Below are 14,020 nucleotides of genomic sequence, written 5' to 3' on the forward strand. Positions count from 1 at the left end.
AGGGAGGGCCGCCCCCCGGGCCTGGTGGCGCTGAGCAGGGCCCCCCAGCCCCCACCTCCTGCCCCACGACATGAACCTCCTCTACCGAAAAACCAAGCTGGAGTGGAGGCAGCACAAGGAGGAGGAGGCCAAGAGGAGGTAAGGCTGCAGTCCCAGATTGCCCTCTGGGCTGTCCCACCTCTGCTTCCCTGGTGGCTGGGCCACATCCCTCTGCCCTTCCTGGGTCCAACAGCCTGGTCAGGAGTCTGATCTTAGAGTCTATGCTCAGTACAGAGTTGCTGGAATTGCATACACCCTGTCCCCACCCTGCTCCTGGCTCCTGGCTCTAGCCCTTGTCCTGGCTTCTTGGGGGGCTTCCAGCTCAGGAGCACCCTGTTGGCTCTTCCCCACCCCTGGAGGCCCGAGTCACTCCTTCCTGACTCACCTCTGGCCTGTAGTCTTCTCCTTTCTGTCAGTGTGGGGTTGGCTCCAGGCTCCCCTATCACCTGACCTTGGAAGGGGCAAGCCCTCTGCCTTCATGGTCCAGGGACAGGGTCAATTTCAGGGTATCAGAGAAGATCCATTTGGCCCTCTCCCCACCTCTGCTGCTGGGGGAGGTGAATGGCCAAGTGACAGGGGTGTGTGTGTGTGTGTGTGTGTGTGTGTGTGTTTGTGGTGGGAGACGTGAAGGCTGGGCCCTGCAGAGGAGCCAAGGCTGGGGACCTCTCCCTGCTTGCCCTCTCTCCTTGCCCTCCCAGGGACCTGGATCCTGGCCTCTCCCCTCTCACTCCCCTCTCTCTTCACTCCCATTGACAGCACAGCCTCTTGGAGCCTGAGTCAGAGCCACCTCCCTGCTCCCTTCTCCCTCCTCCAAACTGTGGAGTTTAATTCTTGTTGTTAATTAGATTAATCAGAGCTATGACTGCAGTGATCTCTCCCTAATGAAGGGTTAGTAGACAGGGCCTTAATGAGAGCCCACCCCACAGTGGCTCTCCCCTCTTCCCTGCCAGCCGCCCCTCCCTTCACGCACACAGAAGCCCGGGGACAGTGAAAGGGAATGGGGGTGAGCCTGGGAGGGTGACAGAGAAAGGACAGCACCGAGAGAGAGGGAGAGCGAGGGGAAGGGAGGAAAGGGATCAGCAGCAGGAGGCTGCTCTGACGATGCGGCTGCACAGCCCTCATCTGGGAGCGGAGGCGCGGTGTGGTGTGGGAGCGGAGGCCGCAGCAGCCAGACATGATGGGAGGCCGGAGGCCAGGTGTGGGCCAGCGTGAGCGTGAGAGCAGCAGAGCCGTGGCGCAGGTGTATGTGCCAGGCGGGGCTCTCTCCACCTGTGCATGGAGCCATCCACATAGGCGCCCAGTGCCAGATATGCCCAGGCTGGGATCAGACAGCTCCAGGGACGCTCCCCTGCACGTGTGCTCATCCCTACTCACCTTCCCTCCCCAGTTTTCTGGTCTGTTTTAAAGCCTAGGGATTCTGCCTCAAGTTTCTACTTCGGAGCCCTAGACCTTCAGGCAGCCTCCCATCCCCACCTCAGGCCCCTTCCTCCTCCTCCTGGGAGGCCACAGGGTTGCACACCCTTCTGAGGGTAGGGGAGGGGGAGGCCCAGGCCTGAGGCCGACCTCTGTTCCATTTTGGCCTTCTCTCCCCAGCTCCAGTAAGGAGGTGGCTCCTGCAGGCCCCACAGGGCCCGGGGCTGGCCCGGGGCCTGGGGTCCGTGTGCGGGACATCGCCTCGCTGCGCCGCTCCCTCAGGATGGGCTTCATGACAATGCCAGCCTCCCAGGAGCACACCCCCCACCCCTGCCGCAGCGCCATGGCCCCACGCTCACTCTCCTGCCATTCAGTGGGCAGCATGGACAGTGTTGGGGGTGGGCCTGGGGGGGGAGGTGGGGGTCTCACAGAGGACACCAGTGCCCGAAGACCCCCTGCCAAGCCCCGGAGACATCCCAGCACCAAGCTCAGCATGGCAGGGTCGGGGGCAGAGATTCCCCCCAGCAAGAAAGCAGGTGAGACACCCCCAGCCCTCCCCAGGAGCTGGGAGGATCCATTCCAGGCTAAGAGAGGCCTACAGGGGAGGGTTCATTCAGGGAAGAACCAAGGAAATGGAAGGTTCCATTCTCAGTGGGAGTGGTGGGGGGGTGGTTTCTTTTTGGAAGGGCCTGAGATGAACCATTCAAGGGCAGGGGAAGCTCCCTGAAAAGTCCATTCCTGGGAAAGGGTGGCCTTGAAGGAACATGAGGGTGGGACAGAATTTACGGTAGGAGTTGCAGAGTCTGGGGAGTTCATCAGGACTGAGCTCGGGCTGGTAGAAAGGAACCCACTGTGCTTTAAGTTGAGGAACGCGGGGAAAATAAAGATGCAGATACGCCCTTGCAGATGGGTCAAGACGTCAGAAGGGGTCTGTCCATCTCCTTCTCCCACGAAGAGCCCAGTTTATTCTTCTCCTTCCCATTCTGCCCAGGCTCACAGAAGCCAACCCCAGAGGGCCGAGAGTCCAGCCGGAAGGTTCCTCCACAGAAGCCCAGGAGAAGCCCGAACACCCAGCTCTCTGTCTCCTTCGATGAGTCCTGTCCCCCAGCCCCCTCTCCTCGAGGGGGGAATCTGCCCCTTCAGCGCCTCAGTAGGGGGTCCTGCGTAGCTGGGGACCCTGAGGTGGGTGCCCAGGAAGAGGAGCCTGTGTACATTGAGATGGTGGGGGATGTCTTCAGGGGAGGAGGGCGAAGTGGAGGGGGCCTGACTGGGCCCCCTCTTGGGGGTAGGGGCCCAACCCCTCCAGCTGGCGCCGACTCGGACTCAGAGGAGAGCGAGGCTATATATGAGGAGATGAAGTACCCGCTGCCCGAGGAGGCAGGGGAAGGCCGGGCCAATGGGGCCCCTCCATTGACAGCGAGCTCCTCGCCACACCAGCCTCCTGCCCTGCAGCCCCACACCCACCGCCGGCCAGCTTCAGCCCTCCCAAGCCGGAGGGATGGGACACCTACCAAGACCACTCCTTGTGAAATCCCCCCACCCTTCCCCAACCTCCTCCAGCACCGTCCTCCGCTCCTGGCCTTCCCCCAAGCCAAGGCTGCTTCCCGAACCCCTGGCGATGGGGTCTCGAGGCTACCTGTCCTCTGCCACTCGAAGGAGCCAGCGGGCTCCGCCCCAGCTCCCCAAGTGCCTGCCCGGGAGCGGGAGACGCCTCCCCCACCGCCTCCACCTCCTGCTGCCAACCTGCTGCTGCTGGGACCCTCGGGCCGGGCCCGGAGCCACTCGACGCCGTTGCCACCCCAGGGCTCTGGCCAGCCCCGGGGGGAGCGGGAGCTCCCCAACTCCCACAGCATGATCTGCCCCAAGGCAGCAGGTGTGCCGGCAGCCCCTCCTGCCCCGGCCGCCTTGCTCCCTGGCCCCCCCAAGGACAAGGCTGTGTCTTACACCATGGTGTACTCGGCAGTCAAGGTGACCACGCACTCCGTCTTGCCGGCGGGTCCGCCCCTGGGTGTTGGGGAGCCAAAGACTGAGAAGGAGATCTCAGTCCTCCATGGGATGCTGTGCACCAGCTCGAGGCCCCCAGTGCCTGGGAAGTCCAGCCCCCACAGCGGGGCCATGGGCACAGCAGCTGGGGTCCTCCACCATCGTGGCTGCCTGGCCTCCCCACACAGCCTTCCGGACCCAACTGCAGGCCCCCTGACTCCCCTCTGGACCTACCCAGCTGCAGCAGCTGGGCTCAAGAGACCCCCTGCCTATGAGAGCCTCAAGGCTGGGGGGGTGCTGAATAAGGGCTGTGGAATGGGGGCCCCATCCCCCATGGTCAAGATCCAGCTGCAGGAGCAAGGGACCGACGGGGGTGCCTTTGCCAGCATCTCCTGCGCCCATGTCATCGCCAGTGCAGGGACACCCGAGGAGGAAGAAGAGGAGATGGGCGCCACGACATTTGGGGCAGGCTGGGCTCTGCAGAGGAAGGTCCTGTATGGAGGGAGGAAGGCGAAAGAGCTGGACAGTGAGTGAGGGGTGGGAATTTGGGGGTGGGAGACTGGGGGTGCCTGTGATGATTTCGGGGAAGTGTCAGAGGGGTTATTTGGAAGCCACAACCCATTGTCCTGAAGTGGGAAGTTTTCAAGGAGACTGGAGGATGAGGGCATGCAGCAGGCTGAGGGGCTGGGGTCCCCACGTGTGTGCTGGACGGGCAGAAAGATCTGTGATGGGGGGGGGCTAGAATCTGGCCCCGAGAGTAGCCCCCTCCTGCCCTGTCCCGCTCTACTCCCTGCCCTTTGCTTTGCTAGGCTGCAGGGGTGTGTGTGTGTGAGTGTGCGCACACTAGGAGCTAAACACAGCTGCCTCCCAGCTGTTGCCATGGCAACCCATCCAGACAGGAGGGAGAGGAGAGGGAGGCCCCTACCGTTGCCTGGCAACGCAATGCTCTGCCAGGCCTCCTCTCAGAGCTGAGCTTAGTTCACTTGCAGCCCTTCCCCCAACACCCCCCCTTCCCACTTCCTGGCTCAGGATTTGGGATCACCCCCTCCTGGAGAACAGTGCTCCTGGTCTGTGTCTCAGAGGGTGGTCCTTGTGGCCCTGTCGGGCTGGAGGGGCTCTGGAGCTAAAGCTGGGGTAGGGGAGACCCCGTATGACCACAGAAAAGGGTTTGGCAGCAGCAAATATTTGTGAATCTCAGGCCAGGGATGGTACCAATGGGTGGAAAGGAAAGTGGCAGTATTGGGGTCCCTTCTGTGTGTTTGTGTTTGGGGAGTGTGAAATAGTGTCCCTCCCTTCCCTGCTGTGACTTGCAAAAGGGCAGTTCCTTCTGGTCCATGCACACCGGCTGTGTGTGTGTGTGTGTGTAGCTGGGGGCACAGCAAGACCCTTCCCACGTACAGGCACTAAGCTCTCCTTGTCACCCCAGCAGAGGTCGAGGATGGTGCCCGGGCCTGGAATGGCAGTGCTGAGGGTCCAGGCAAGGTGGAGCGTGAGGACAGGGGCCCTGTGGCATCAGGGATCCCAGTGAGGAGTCAGGGGGCAGAGGGCCTGCTGGCCAGGATCCACCATGGAGGGGACCGAGGAGGGAGTCGCACGGCGCTGCCCGTACCCTGCCAGACGTTTCCTGCCTGCCACCGCAATGGAGGTGACACCCTGCCCGCAGCCGGACAAAGATGGGGCTGGAAGGGGGGAGATCTCTCAGGGTCCATGCTCTGGGCCCTCCATTCTAACACCACATCACCATCCCCTTGCCTCCCCTGCTGAGTCAGGGGCAGCCTGGAAGGGGCTGCCCTCTGGGAACTGCGGGAGGGGAACCTGGAGGCCCCTACCCTCCTCACTTAACCATTTTTCCACCTCAGACTTCACGGGAGGCTACCGCCTGGGGCGCTCCGCCTCCACCTCCGGAGTCCGGCAGGCCGCGCTCCACACCCCCCGGCCCTGCAGTCAGCCTAGGGATGCCCCAAGCCAGGTGAGGAGGAAGACGAAGGTGGGCTTTCTTTTATTTGTGAAGGAGCAGGTGGGGGAGAAAGCCTGGGTGTGGAAAGGAAAGTAGGTCAAGCTTGGGCCTGGCACAGACGAATGAGGGGGGGACGAATGAAGGACACCCCCCCCCGGGGGGTGGGGAGGGCATTGATCCTGGGAAGGGGTCTGTATTAGATGGGGACAGCAAGGTGGCGCCACCACTTGCTTACCGTGCGCCTTTGTGCATTTAGAAAATGGGGGGGTACCAATTTGAAAAGTGCATTCTACTAGGAAATCAATTATTTAAAGGTGCCCATTCCCCAGGGTAAGACGTGCCCAGCCTGGCACCCTGCCAGGCAGAGGGTTCAAGAGCTGGGTTTCTGTTCCCGCCCCGCCCCCGGCCCCCCCCCCCCCACTAGCCAGGGGGAGAGGACAGAGGCCGAGGGGGCAAGAGAGGACTTGTTTCTGGGAGAAGACATTGGTCTTTGCAGTGGGGGACAGGGCCTGGTCACTCTGAGGTCCTTGACCCCCCCCCCCTTATTCCTTTCTCCCCTCGTCGCCGGCCGGCGCTGGGAGGAAGGGGCACAGACCCACCCCGCACTGCCGCTGCCGCTGCCCCTGCCACCTCCGCCCGCCCGCGAGCGCGATGGCAAGCTGCTGGAGGTGATCGAGCGCAAGCGCTGCGTGTGCAAGGAGATCAAGGCCCGCCACCGCCCCGACCGAGGCCTCTGCAAGCAGGAGAGCATGCCCATCCTCCCCAGCTGGCGGCGGGGGCCTGAGCCCCGCAAGTCCGGCACCCCGCCCTGCCGCCGGCAGCACACCGTCCTCTGGGACACGGCCATCTGAGGAGGCCGGGAGGCCGGGGCACCGGACTGGGGAGCGGGCGGGGGTGCCCGGCTCTCCGGGAGACTTGCCTTGAAAGAGGGACACTGGAAGGACCAGGTGAGAGAAAGCCAGGGAGAACCCCCTGCCTTCCACCCTAACCCCCGGAGACGGGGAGTCTGCCAGGCCCATCGGGCGTGGGGCGCCAGCCGCACCCCCTGAAATTTGGGGGAGGAGGGTTTGAAGTTGGGAGTGAGGCCCTCCGCTGCTCTCCCTGCTGGGCGAGGTTGACTCCTCCTCCTGAGAAGGCAAAGGCCAAGCCAGAGGTCAGCATGGGGGAGGAGGGAAGGGAAGGGAAGGGAGGAAGGGGGGCGGGTCAGGTGAAGGACGGGGCTAGAGTGTGAGGTAGAGGGGCTCTTTTACAGAGCCGGGAGTGGGGAGGGGGTATTTATTTCGTTATTTATTTTAGTTGGGAGGGCAATTCTGGGCTCTTCTGACCTACCCCTGGGCAGGGAGTAGGCAGTAGTGGGCAATTAAAGGGAACCAAGTTGGCGCTCTCCCCAACCATCCACGCCCTCCCTGACGCTGGGGATTGGTCTGGAATGGGGAGCCAAGCAAGAGAAGGGAGAGGCTCCGGTGAGCTGAGGGCCGCAGACTCATTTACAGTATTTACGAGTGGCCAGAATTTGATAGTGAGTGTGGCCTGCTGTGAAACAGGCATCTTATTTAGCTCTGGGGTGAGGGTCTAGCACCAGGGATGGGCGGGATGATGGGGAAGGAGGGAAATTTTAGCGGGTGGGGGTGGGCGGGGTATTTATTTAAATTTTAAAAAAATCAGAAGAGATGTCAGGAACTTTTTTTTAATTCCTTTCTTTTCAGAATAATATATTAAAAGACTAACGATCCTAGAACTGGCTTCTTATATTTCAGTGTGCTCCGCTTTTCTTACACCTGTTTCTTTTCCCTCTTGCCCGTGGTTGGTGGGAGTTGGAGGTGGTGCAGGGAGGGCTGAGTGGCTGTGGCAAGTAACAGGGAGAGGTGGAGTTTGAGGTAAGTCTGGGAATGCCACCATGCGGTGACTCAGCAAGCATTTACGGAGCCAGCCTCTGATGTGTGCTTGGCAATGGGCAGAAGGAGCATTCAGACTAAAGCCTGCCCTCAGGCATTGTGCAGTCTAGTCTGGGGGATGAGACACCTGGGACAACACTAGACAGTGCTACAGCAGTAAGAGGGTGCGGGTGGGGCCAGAATCATCTAAGAAGGCTTTCTAGAAAGTGAGCCTAAAAGGACAGGGAAGGTTTGGGTGAGCAGGGGGAGGAGGGAAAGTCCCAAGGTCACAGGATGATTGTCTGCAGAACAGAAGATGGGAGTGGGGCAGGAAATGTGTTTAAATAATGCAAAGGGCAATGAGTCAACGACGAAGCTGGTTCAGAGAGATGGGCATCAAAGCAAGATTCTGATCCTCAGGAAGCAGTCACCGAGGAGAATAAAAATGTGCCTGGGAGAACGGAGGGCAAAGGATAGTTAGCAAGATGCGGAGGAACATGCTCAGGTGGGGAATGCCGGAGCTGAATGGGGCATTTTCGAAGCCCAGCATTAGAACTCCTGTGACTGGGGAAGTGATCACTTTGACAGAGCAAACCAAGTGGGGTGAGAGGGATTTTGAGGGAAGAACGTTGAATTGGAAGCAATGGTTAATATCCAGGTGGAAAGGTTTGTTACCAGCTAGAACAGACTTTCAAAAAGTGTGGTGGATGATACAAGAGATGTTTTTAAGCAATCTGAAGAAGGACATTTCCCCCCCTTTTTAAAAAAGATTTTATTTTTAGGGGTACCTGGGTGGCTCAGTTGGTTAAGCATCTGCCTTTGGTTCAGGTCATGATCTCAAGCTCACACCCCCCCCCAATCGGGCTCCCTGCTCAGCCAGGAGTCGGCTTCTCCCTCTCCCCCCCCCCCACCGCCGCTTGTGCTCTCTACTCTCTCTCTCAAATAAATAAATAAAATCTTTTAAAAAAAGATTTTATTTTTAAATAATCTCTACACCCAACGTGGGGCTCAAACTCACAACCCCGAGACCAAGAGTCGCATGTGCTACTGACTGAGCCACACAGGCGCCCCAAGAAGAATGGTTTTTTCTTAAACTTTAGTAGTTTTCTATTTATTTTCATTCCTATTAGAGAAATTATAACCAGCACATCAAAAGTATTTGTTATTTCATGGATATTATTGCACAAGATAAAGCTAAATTTATTTTTAATGAGTTGGTTTAAAGAAAAATGTTAAATAAATAATGGTACGGTTGTGATATACAGAATATGGAAAATTATGACAGTGATACGAGAATTTTTGGAACTTGGGAAACACCAAGTTAGAGATGAAATGAGAGTTTGGGAGAGATGAGAAGTTTGGGAAAGATGAGTAGACTGCAGACATTAGGAATCATCAACATAGAAATAATACTCGGGGCCTAGACTGAGTTGTATAAGGGAGAATTGTATAAAGATATGCATTAAGAACAAAATATGAACAAGAAATAGCTTTCTACATTTTATTTTTTGAATTGAGATATATCAACATATAACATTGTATTAGTTTCTGGTGTCCAACATAATGATTTGATGTATGTATGTATTGTGAAATGATCATCACAATAAGTATAGTTAACATCCATCTCCACACATAATTACAATTTCTTTCCTTGTGATGAGAACTTTTACGATAGACCCTCTTAGCAACTTTCAAATGTTATTGTTAACTATAGTCGTTATGGTGCACATTACAACTCTAGGACTTATTTATCTTATAACTGGAAGTTTGTACCTTTTAGCCACCTTCACCAATTTTGCCCACGTCCCAACCCCATCTCTGACAACCACCAGCCACCGATCTGTTCTCTATGTCTGTGAGTTTTTTGTTGTTTTAGATTCCACATATGAGTGAGATCATAGAGTATTTGCCTTTCCGTCTGACTTATTTCACTTAGTATAATGCCCTCAAGGCCCATCCATGTCACAAATGGCACAATTTCTGATACCTTTTTAATAATTAGTTAGAAAATCAATGGAAATAAATATCCTGCTTATAAGAGCAACAAAAATCATAAAATATCTCAGAGTAACTTTAATAAGAAATGTATAGGACTTATATTCGATCAATCAATAAAGCTAAAGTCCTTTGAGTTACTTAAACCAGGAATATTTGCATAAGCAGAGTAATAACTTACTCTTAGATAAGAAGGCCATAATATAAAACATGAGAGTTTTCCCGGAATCCATAAATTTGATGCAGTCTCTAAATTCCAAAAGGATGAGCTGGGAAACTTGACAAAATAATGCAAAAGTTCATCCAGAATGATAATGAGAAAAACCAGAACATTCTGAAACAGATGAGTAATGGGGGGACCTGGCCTACCAATATTAAAAGTTGAAACAAAAGCACAGTGTACTGGGATTGGCACAGGACTGGCACATCCATCAGAATAGAGTCCAGAAATAGTTCCAAATACACATGGGAATTTAGCATGTATATGATAAAGGTGGTATTTTAAGGTTGGGGAAAAAGATTATTCAGTGGTTGTTTCTTGAGCAATTAGCTACTCAAGGGAGAGTGTGGGAAGCTGGATTTCTATTTCATTCATTATGCCAAAAGATTTAAATGTAGAAACAAAACAATAAGAGCAAAAAATGGGTGAACATTCTTTTAACCTTGGGACGGAGAAGGTCTTTCTAAAATGACATGAAAACCAGAAACAGACTGAAACACTTTTAAGTTTGATCATGTTCTCAACTAAAACTTCTGTGTGGAAAACTCAAACTATGAACATTAAACTAGGAAAATATGTTTTTTTAAGATTTTATTTTTAAGTAATCTCTACACCCAAGGTGGGGCTCGAACTCATGACCCCAAGATCAAGAGTCACATGCTCCACTGACCGAGCCAGCTAGGCGCCCTATGGGAAAAGATTTCTAACACACAAAAAGATTGATACAGTATATCAGAAAGATTCGTGAGTTGATAAGAAAAGGAAAAAACAACCCAAACGAAGGACATGTGCAGATAATTCACCAAAGAAACAGAAATTACAAACAAACATGTTCAACCATTAACCACAAGTGATGTGAAATAAAGCAATAATAAAATACTTTTTATCTATCAGACAAAACTGAAAAAATTCATAGCATCAGTCTGGCAAGTATGTGGGGGAAAATAGGCACTTATTGGGTAAATGTAAATACACCTTTGCTGGAGGTCAGTTCAATAATATTTGTTAAAAATTTAAATGTACATAGTTTTGGCTCAAATTTCATTTCCAGGAATTTATCCTACGGAAATGGTCACAGAAGTGCACAAAGCTAGATGCACAAACGTGCTAATTGCAGTATTGTTTGAAATGATGAAAAACTGGAAACAACTCCAATCTCATTAGTATGGCACTAATTTATGGTAACAATGGAACACTGAAGCTGTTAAATTGAACACAGAATATAATCAATGTTCTAAACACAAAAAAGTTCACAATAAATTAGTAAGTGAATAAAGCAATGTGCGGAAAAGCATATTTTTAGAAAAAAATTATTTGTAAAAAGCGCATTTTTAGAAAAATCATTTATTTAGAAATTTTTATGGAGGTCTGGAAGAAAATACACCAAATATTTGATGGTGATTATTCGAGGTCTGAGAAGAGAGGGGGTTTAATTTACTTTTAAAAAAATGTATACTGCTTGAATTTTTATGCGTAGATCTTTATTCTGAAATCAGAAAATATATATATTTTAAAGATTTTATTTATTTGAGAGAGAGAGAGCGTGAACAAGCAAGCAAGCACAAGTGGTGGGAGGGGCAGAGGGAGAGGGATGAGCAGACTCACAGCTGAGTGGGAGCCCCACACAGGGCTTGATCCCAGGACCCCAAGATCATGACCTGAGCCAAAGTCAGACACTTAACCAACTGAGTCACCCAGGCGCTCCAGAAAAAAAAAAATTTTTTTTTTTTTTTTAAGAATAAAAAGTAGTTAGGTGTTCAGGAAGGATGAAGACAGGAGTCGTGATCCGTGACAAGAAGCAGAGGCAGGCATGAAGTGTGAGCACCAAAGAGCTGACATGCGAAGGTTCAAATCCCAGATCGGCACGTAAAGCCAAGTTTTTCGCTTTCAGATAGCACAACGACTCCTTTGAGGGGTAGGGACAGAGACTAGAACCTCAGCAGAGACGGAGTGAAAGTCAAGAACGAACAGTTAGGGTGGGAAGGGCTCAGGTTAGGCAGGTGCTTGAGGTCAATGTGAGCCCTCAGGCTACCTAAGATTGGAGACCTGTGAAGAGTTGGCAGTTTCAAGAACTTAGGCCGTGCTGGAACTTCATAAACTATGAAGGATGGAAGGATGAGCACCCCTGGGAAGTCAGCCCAGACCCAGCCCTCCCTGCCTGACACCTGGTAGAACTCACCTGGAGTCACCTGGACTCACCTGGGACTACATGCCCCCTCCTGGGGTCGCAAAGGCATTTCCAACACTGACTTTCTACCTTTCTAGATCCCAGCATAGCACAGGACTCTAGGACAGGACAGCTAGAGGTGAGAGGGGCTGGGAGCACTCAAGTCAAGAGGGAAACAAGGAGCTACATGGAGAGAACCCCCCCCCATTGCCAAGATAACACAAACTACAGGGGAGAGAAAAGAAATACTTCAGAAATAATATTCTGCCTTATTTCTCACGGCCCATATCACCCATGGAGATATTTCAGCTCTGAAGAGAGATTTCAATCAAAGGTAACTCGGGTCATATCAAAAAGACTTGGGAGCAAACTTGAAGAGGCTTGCAATAGCCAAAAGATGGAATAATTTGAGCATCAAGAAGGATAAGAACTACAATGGATTGAAAGGCAAATAGTGGTTAAATTCCTTAGTTCATATTGACAAAAAAAAATGTCTCACCTTTGGAGGATGCTAGAGAATCAATTCATTATTTTGAATTATAAAGCTTCTCTATAAAGAAACATTCCAGCTAATAAATGATGACAGAATTTTAGAATTAGAATATCACCATGAAGTAATGGGTCCAGGTATTGAGGTCCAACAACAGACAACATCCCATATCACGCTGTAAGAGACAACCAGACCTTATGTGCCTCCTGATGAAAGAATGTACCATCATCTATGAAGTGTTCTTGTCCCCCCAAAATTGAACCTAGAGATATCATCAAGCCCGTAAACGCCACCACCAATTACGGGAAATACAGAGAAGACAGGAATGCATTGAACACCAATGAATGTGATCAGCAAAACCGAGATGGTGGGAAACACCTCAGGGCAAACTCCCTGGGTTCTTCAACAAATATATTGCCAGGGGAAATAAAGAGATGGAGAGGCAACCTATAGATTAAAAGAAACTAAAAAGACATATTGCCCGTTGCTATCCATGGACCCTATTTGGATCCTGATTCAAACAAACGAAATTAAAAAAAAAAAAAAAAAAAAAAACTTGCTTCTTGCATTTATGAGACAATTGGGAATATGACCACCGACTGGGTATTTGAGGATATTAGGGAACTATTACTAACTTTTTAGGTGTGATAGTATAGTGTGGTTATATATTTTTAGAGTCCTTAGAGAGATAATACTGAAATATTAATGGGATAAATCATTTGAGGTCTGGGATTTGCTTTAAAATAAAACAGAGAAGGAGAAAGTACATGCCAGACAAGACAAAACAAGAATGGCCATGTGGTGATCATTGTTAGGCTGGATGAATGTTCTGTCTGCGCTTGGGTCTGTTTGAAATTTTCCACAATAAAAAGTGGTTTGTTTTTTTTTTAAGTCAATGTGATGAATCAAAAAATTTCCTCCTTTGAAAAAAATGAGGTTTGGGAGCAAACGCTCTAGGAAACCCCTCCCAGAACATAGTCTCTCTCCAATTAAAAATAACCTTTTATTTGTATGAAGCAACATACATTCATTGTAGAAAGTTATCAAATACTGAAAAGCAAAAATAAAACACCATATTTCCACAACCCAGAGGTTACCACTTAAAAACTTACTGTATAACATCACAGGACTTTTTCTATGCATATGTTTTTTAACAAAACAAGGTCATCCTGCACATGCTGTTTTGAAAAGCTGCTTTTCTCCATTCATGGTCTCCACCTCCCATATCAATAGATACTCATCTTATCTCATATCCAGGCCATATATACATTTCCCTAATCGTGTCGCAAAGGTTCTGGTGTCTTAGCTCAGCTGCCTTAACAAAATACCATAGACTAGGTGGCTCAAACAACAGACATTCATTTCTCACAGCTCCAGAGGCCAGGAAATCCAAAATAGTGTGTTGGCCAATTTGGTTTCTGGTTAAAGCCCTCTTCCGGGCTTGCAGGCAGGTGCCTTCTTGCTGGATCCTTACATAGCAGAGAGCGAGAAACCGCAAGAAAGAGCCAAAGAGAAGGATGTGGGGGGAGGGTCTGGTCTTTCACTTCTTTGGAGAACACTAATCCCATCATTAGGGACCCACCCTCATGACCTCACCTACACCTAATCACCTCTCCAAGTCTTACTTCCAAATACTATCACTTTGGAGGTTAAAGCATCAGCATACGGATTACGGACCAAGATTCTATCCCGAACCAGGAGTTGGCATCTGGTTGTTAACTTTCTTCGTCTCTTCTAATTTGGCACTTTATCTTTGCTTCTTTTGCTCCCATAACTCTGACTTGTGGAATAGCCTGGGCCATTTGTCTTAAAGAATGCCACATGTCCCACATATGCTTGGTTGCTTCCTCAAGATACTTCTACAGTTAACGGGTACCGGGAA

General features: G+C 51.2%; 1 protein-coding gene across 2 annotated transcripts; it reads left to right on the forward strand.

Annotated features, from left to right (window-relative positions):
* NYAP1 (neuronal tyrosine phosphorylated phosphoinositide-3-kinase adaptor 1) lies at positions 1 to 6,567 on the forward strand. 2 transcript variants are annotated; one of them, XM_040634523.1, is made up of 6 exons: positions 1 to 138; positions 1,633 to 1,988; positions 2,444 to 3,961; positions 4,862 to 5,080; positions 5,295 to 5,404; positions 5,986 to 6,567. In XM_040634523.1, exons 1-6 carry the CDS (start codon positions 71 to 73, stop codon positions 6,241 to 6,243), a joined length of 2,529 nt encoding a protein of 842 aa, XP_040490457.1. In that variant the 5' UTR covers positions 1 to 70; the 3' UTR covers positions 6,244 to 6,567. The 2 variants fall into 2 exon arrangements, with proteins under 2 accessions (XP_040490457.1, XP_040490458.1); XM_040634524.1 differs by having other exon boundaries at positions 4,865 to 5,080.
* The last annotated feature ends 7,453 nt before the right edge of the window (positions 6,568 to 14,020 follow it).

Source organism: Ursus maritimus, unplaced genomic scaffold (genome assembly GCF_017311325.1).
Source record: "Ursus maritimus isolate PB19 unplaced genomic scaffold, ASM1731132v1 scaffold_2, whole genome shotgun sequence".
In the NCBI taxonomy this organism is placed as follows: Eukaryota; Metazoa; Chordata; class Mammalia; order Carnivora; family Ursidae; genus Ursus; species Ursus maritimus.

Bases quoted from the DNA above. Each gene is read 5' to 3' on its own strand.
- NYAP1 (XM_040634523.1), top strand. From the start codon at position 71: ATGAACCTCCTCTACCGAAAAACCAAGCTGGAGTGGAGGCAGCACAAG. The intron at 5,081-5,294 runs GTGACACCCTGC...TTTCCACCTCAG, and splicing joins TGCCTGCCACCGCAATGGAG to ACTTCACGGGAGGCTACCGC. The intron at 5,405-5,985 runs GTGAGGAGGAAG...GAAGGGGCACAG, and splicing joins CTAGGGATGCCCCAAGCCAG to ACCCACCCCGCACTGCCGCT.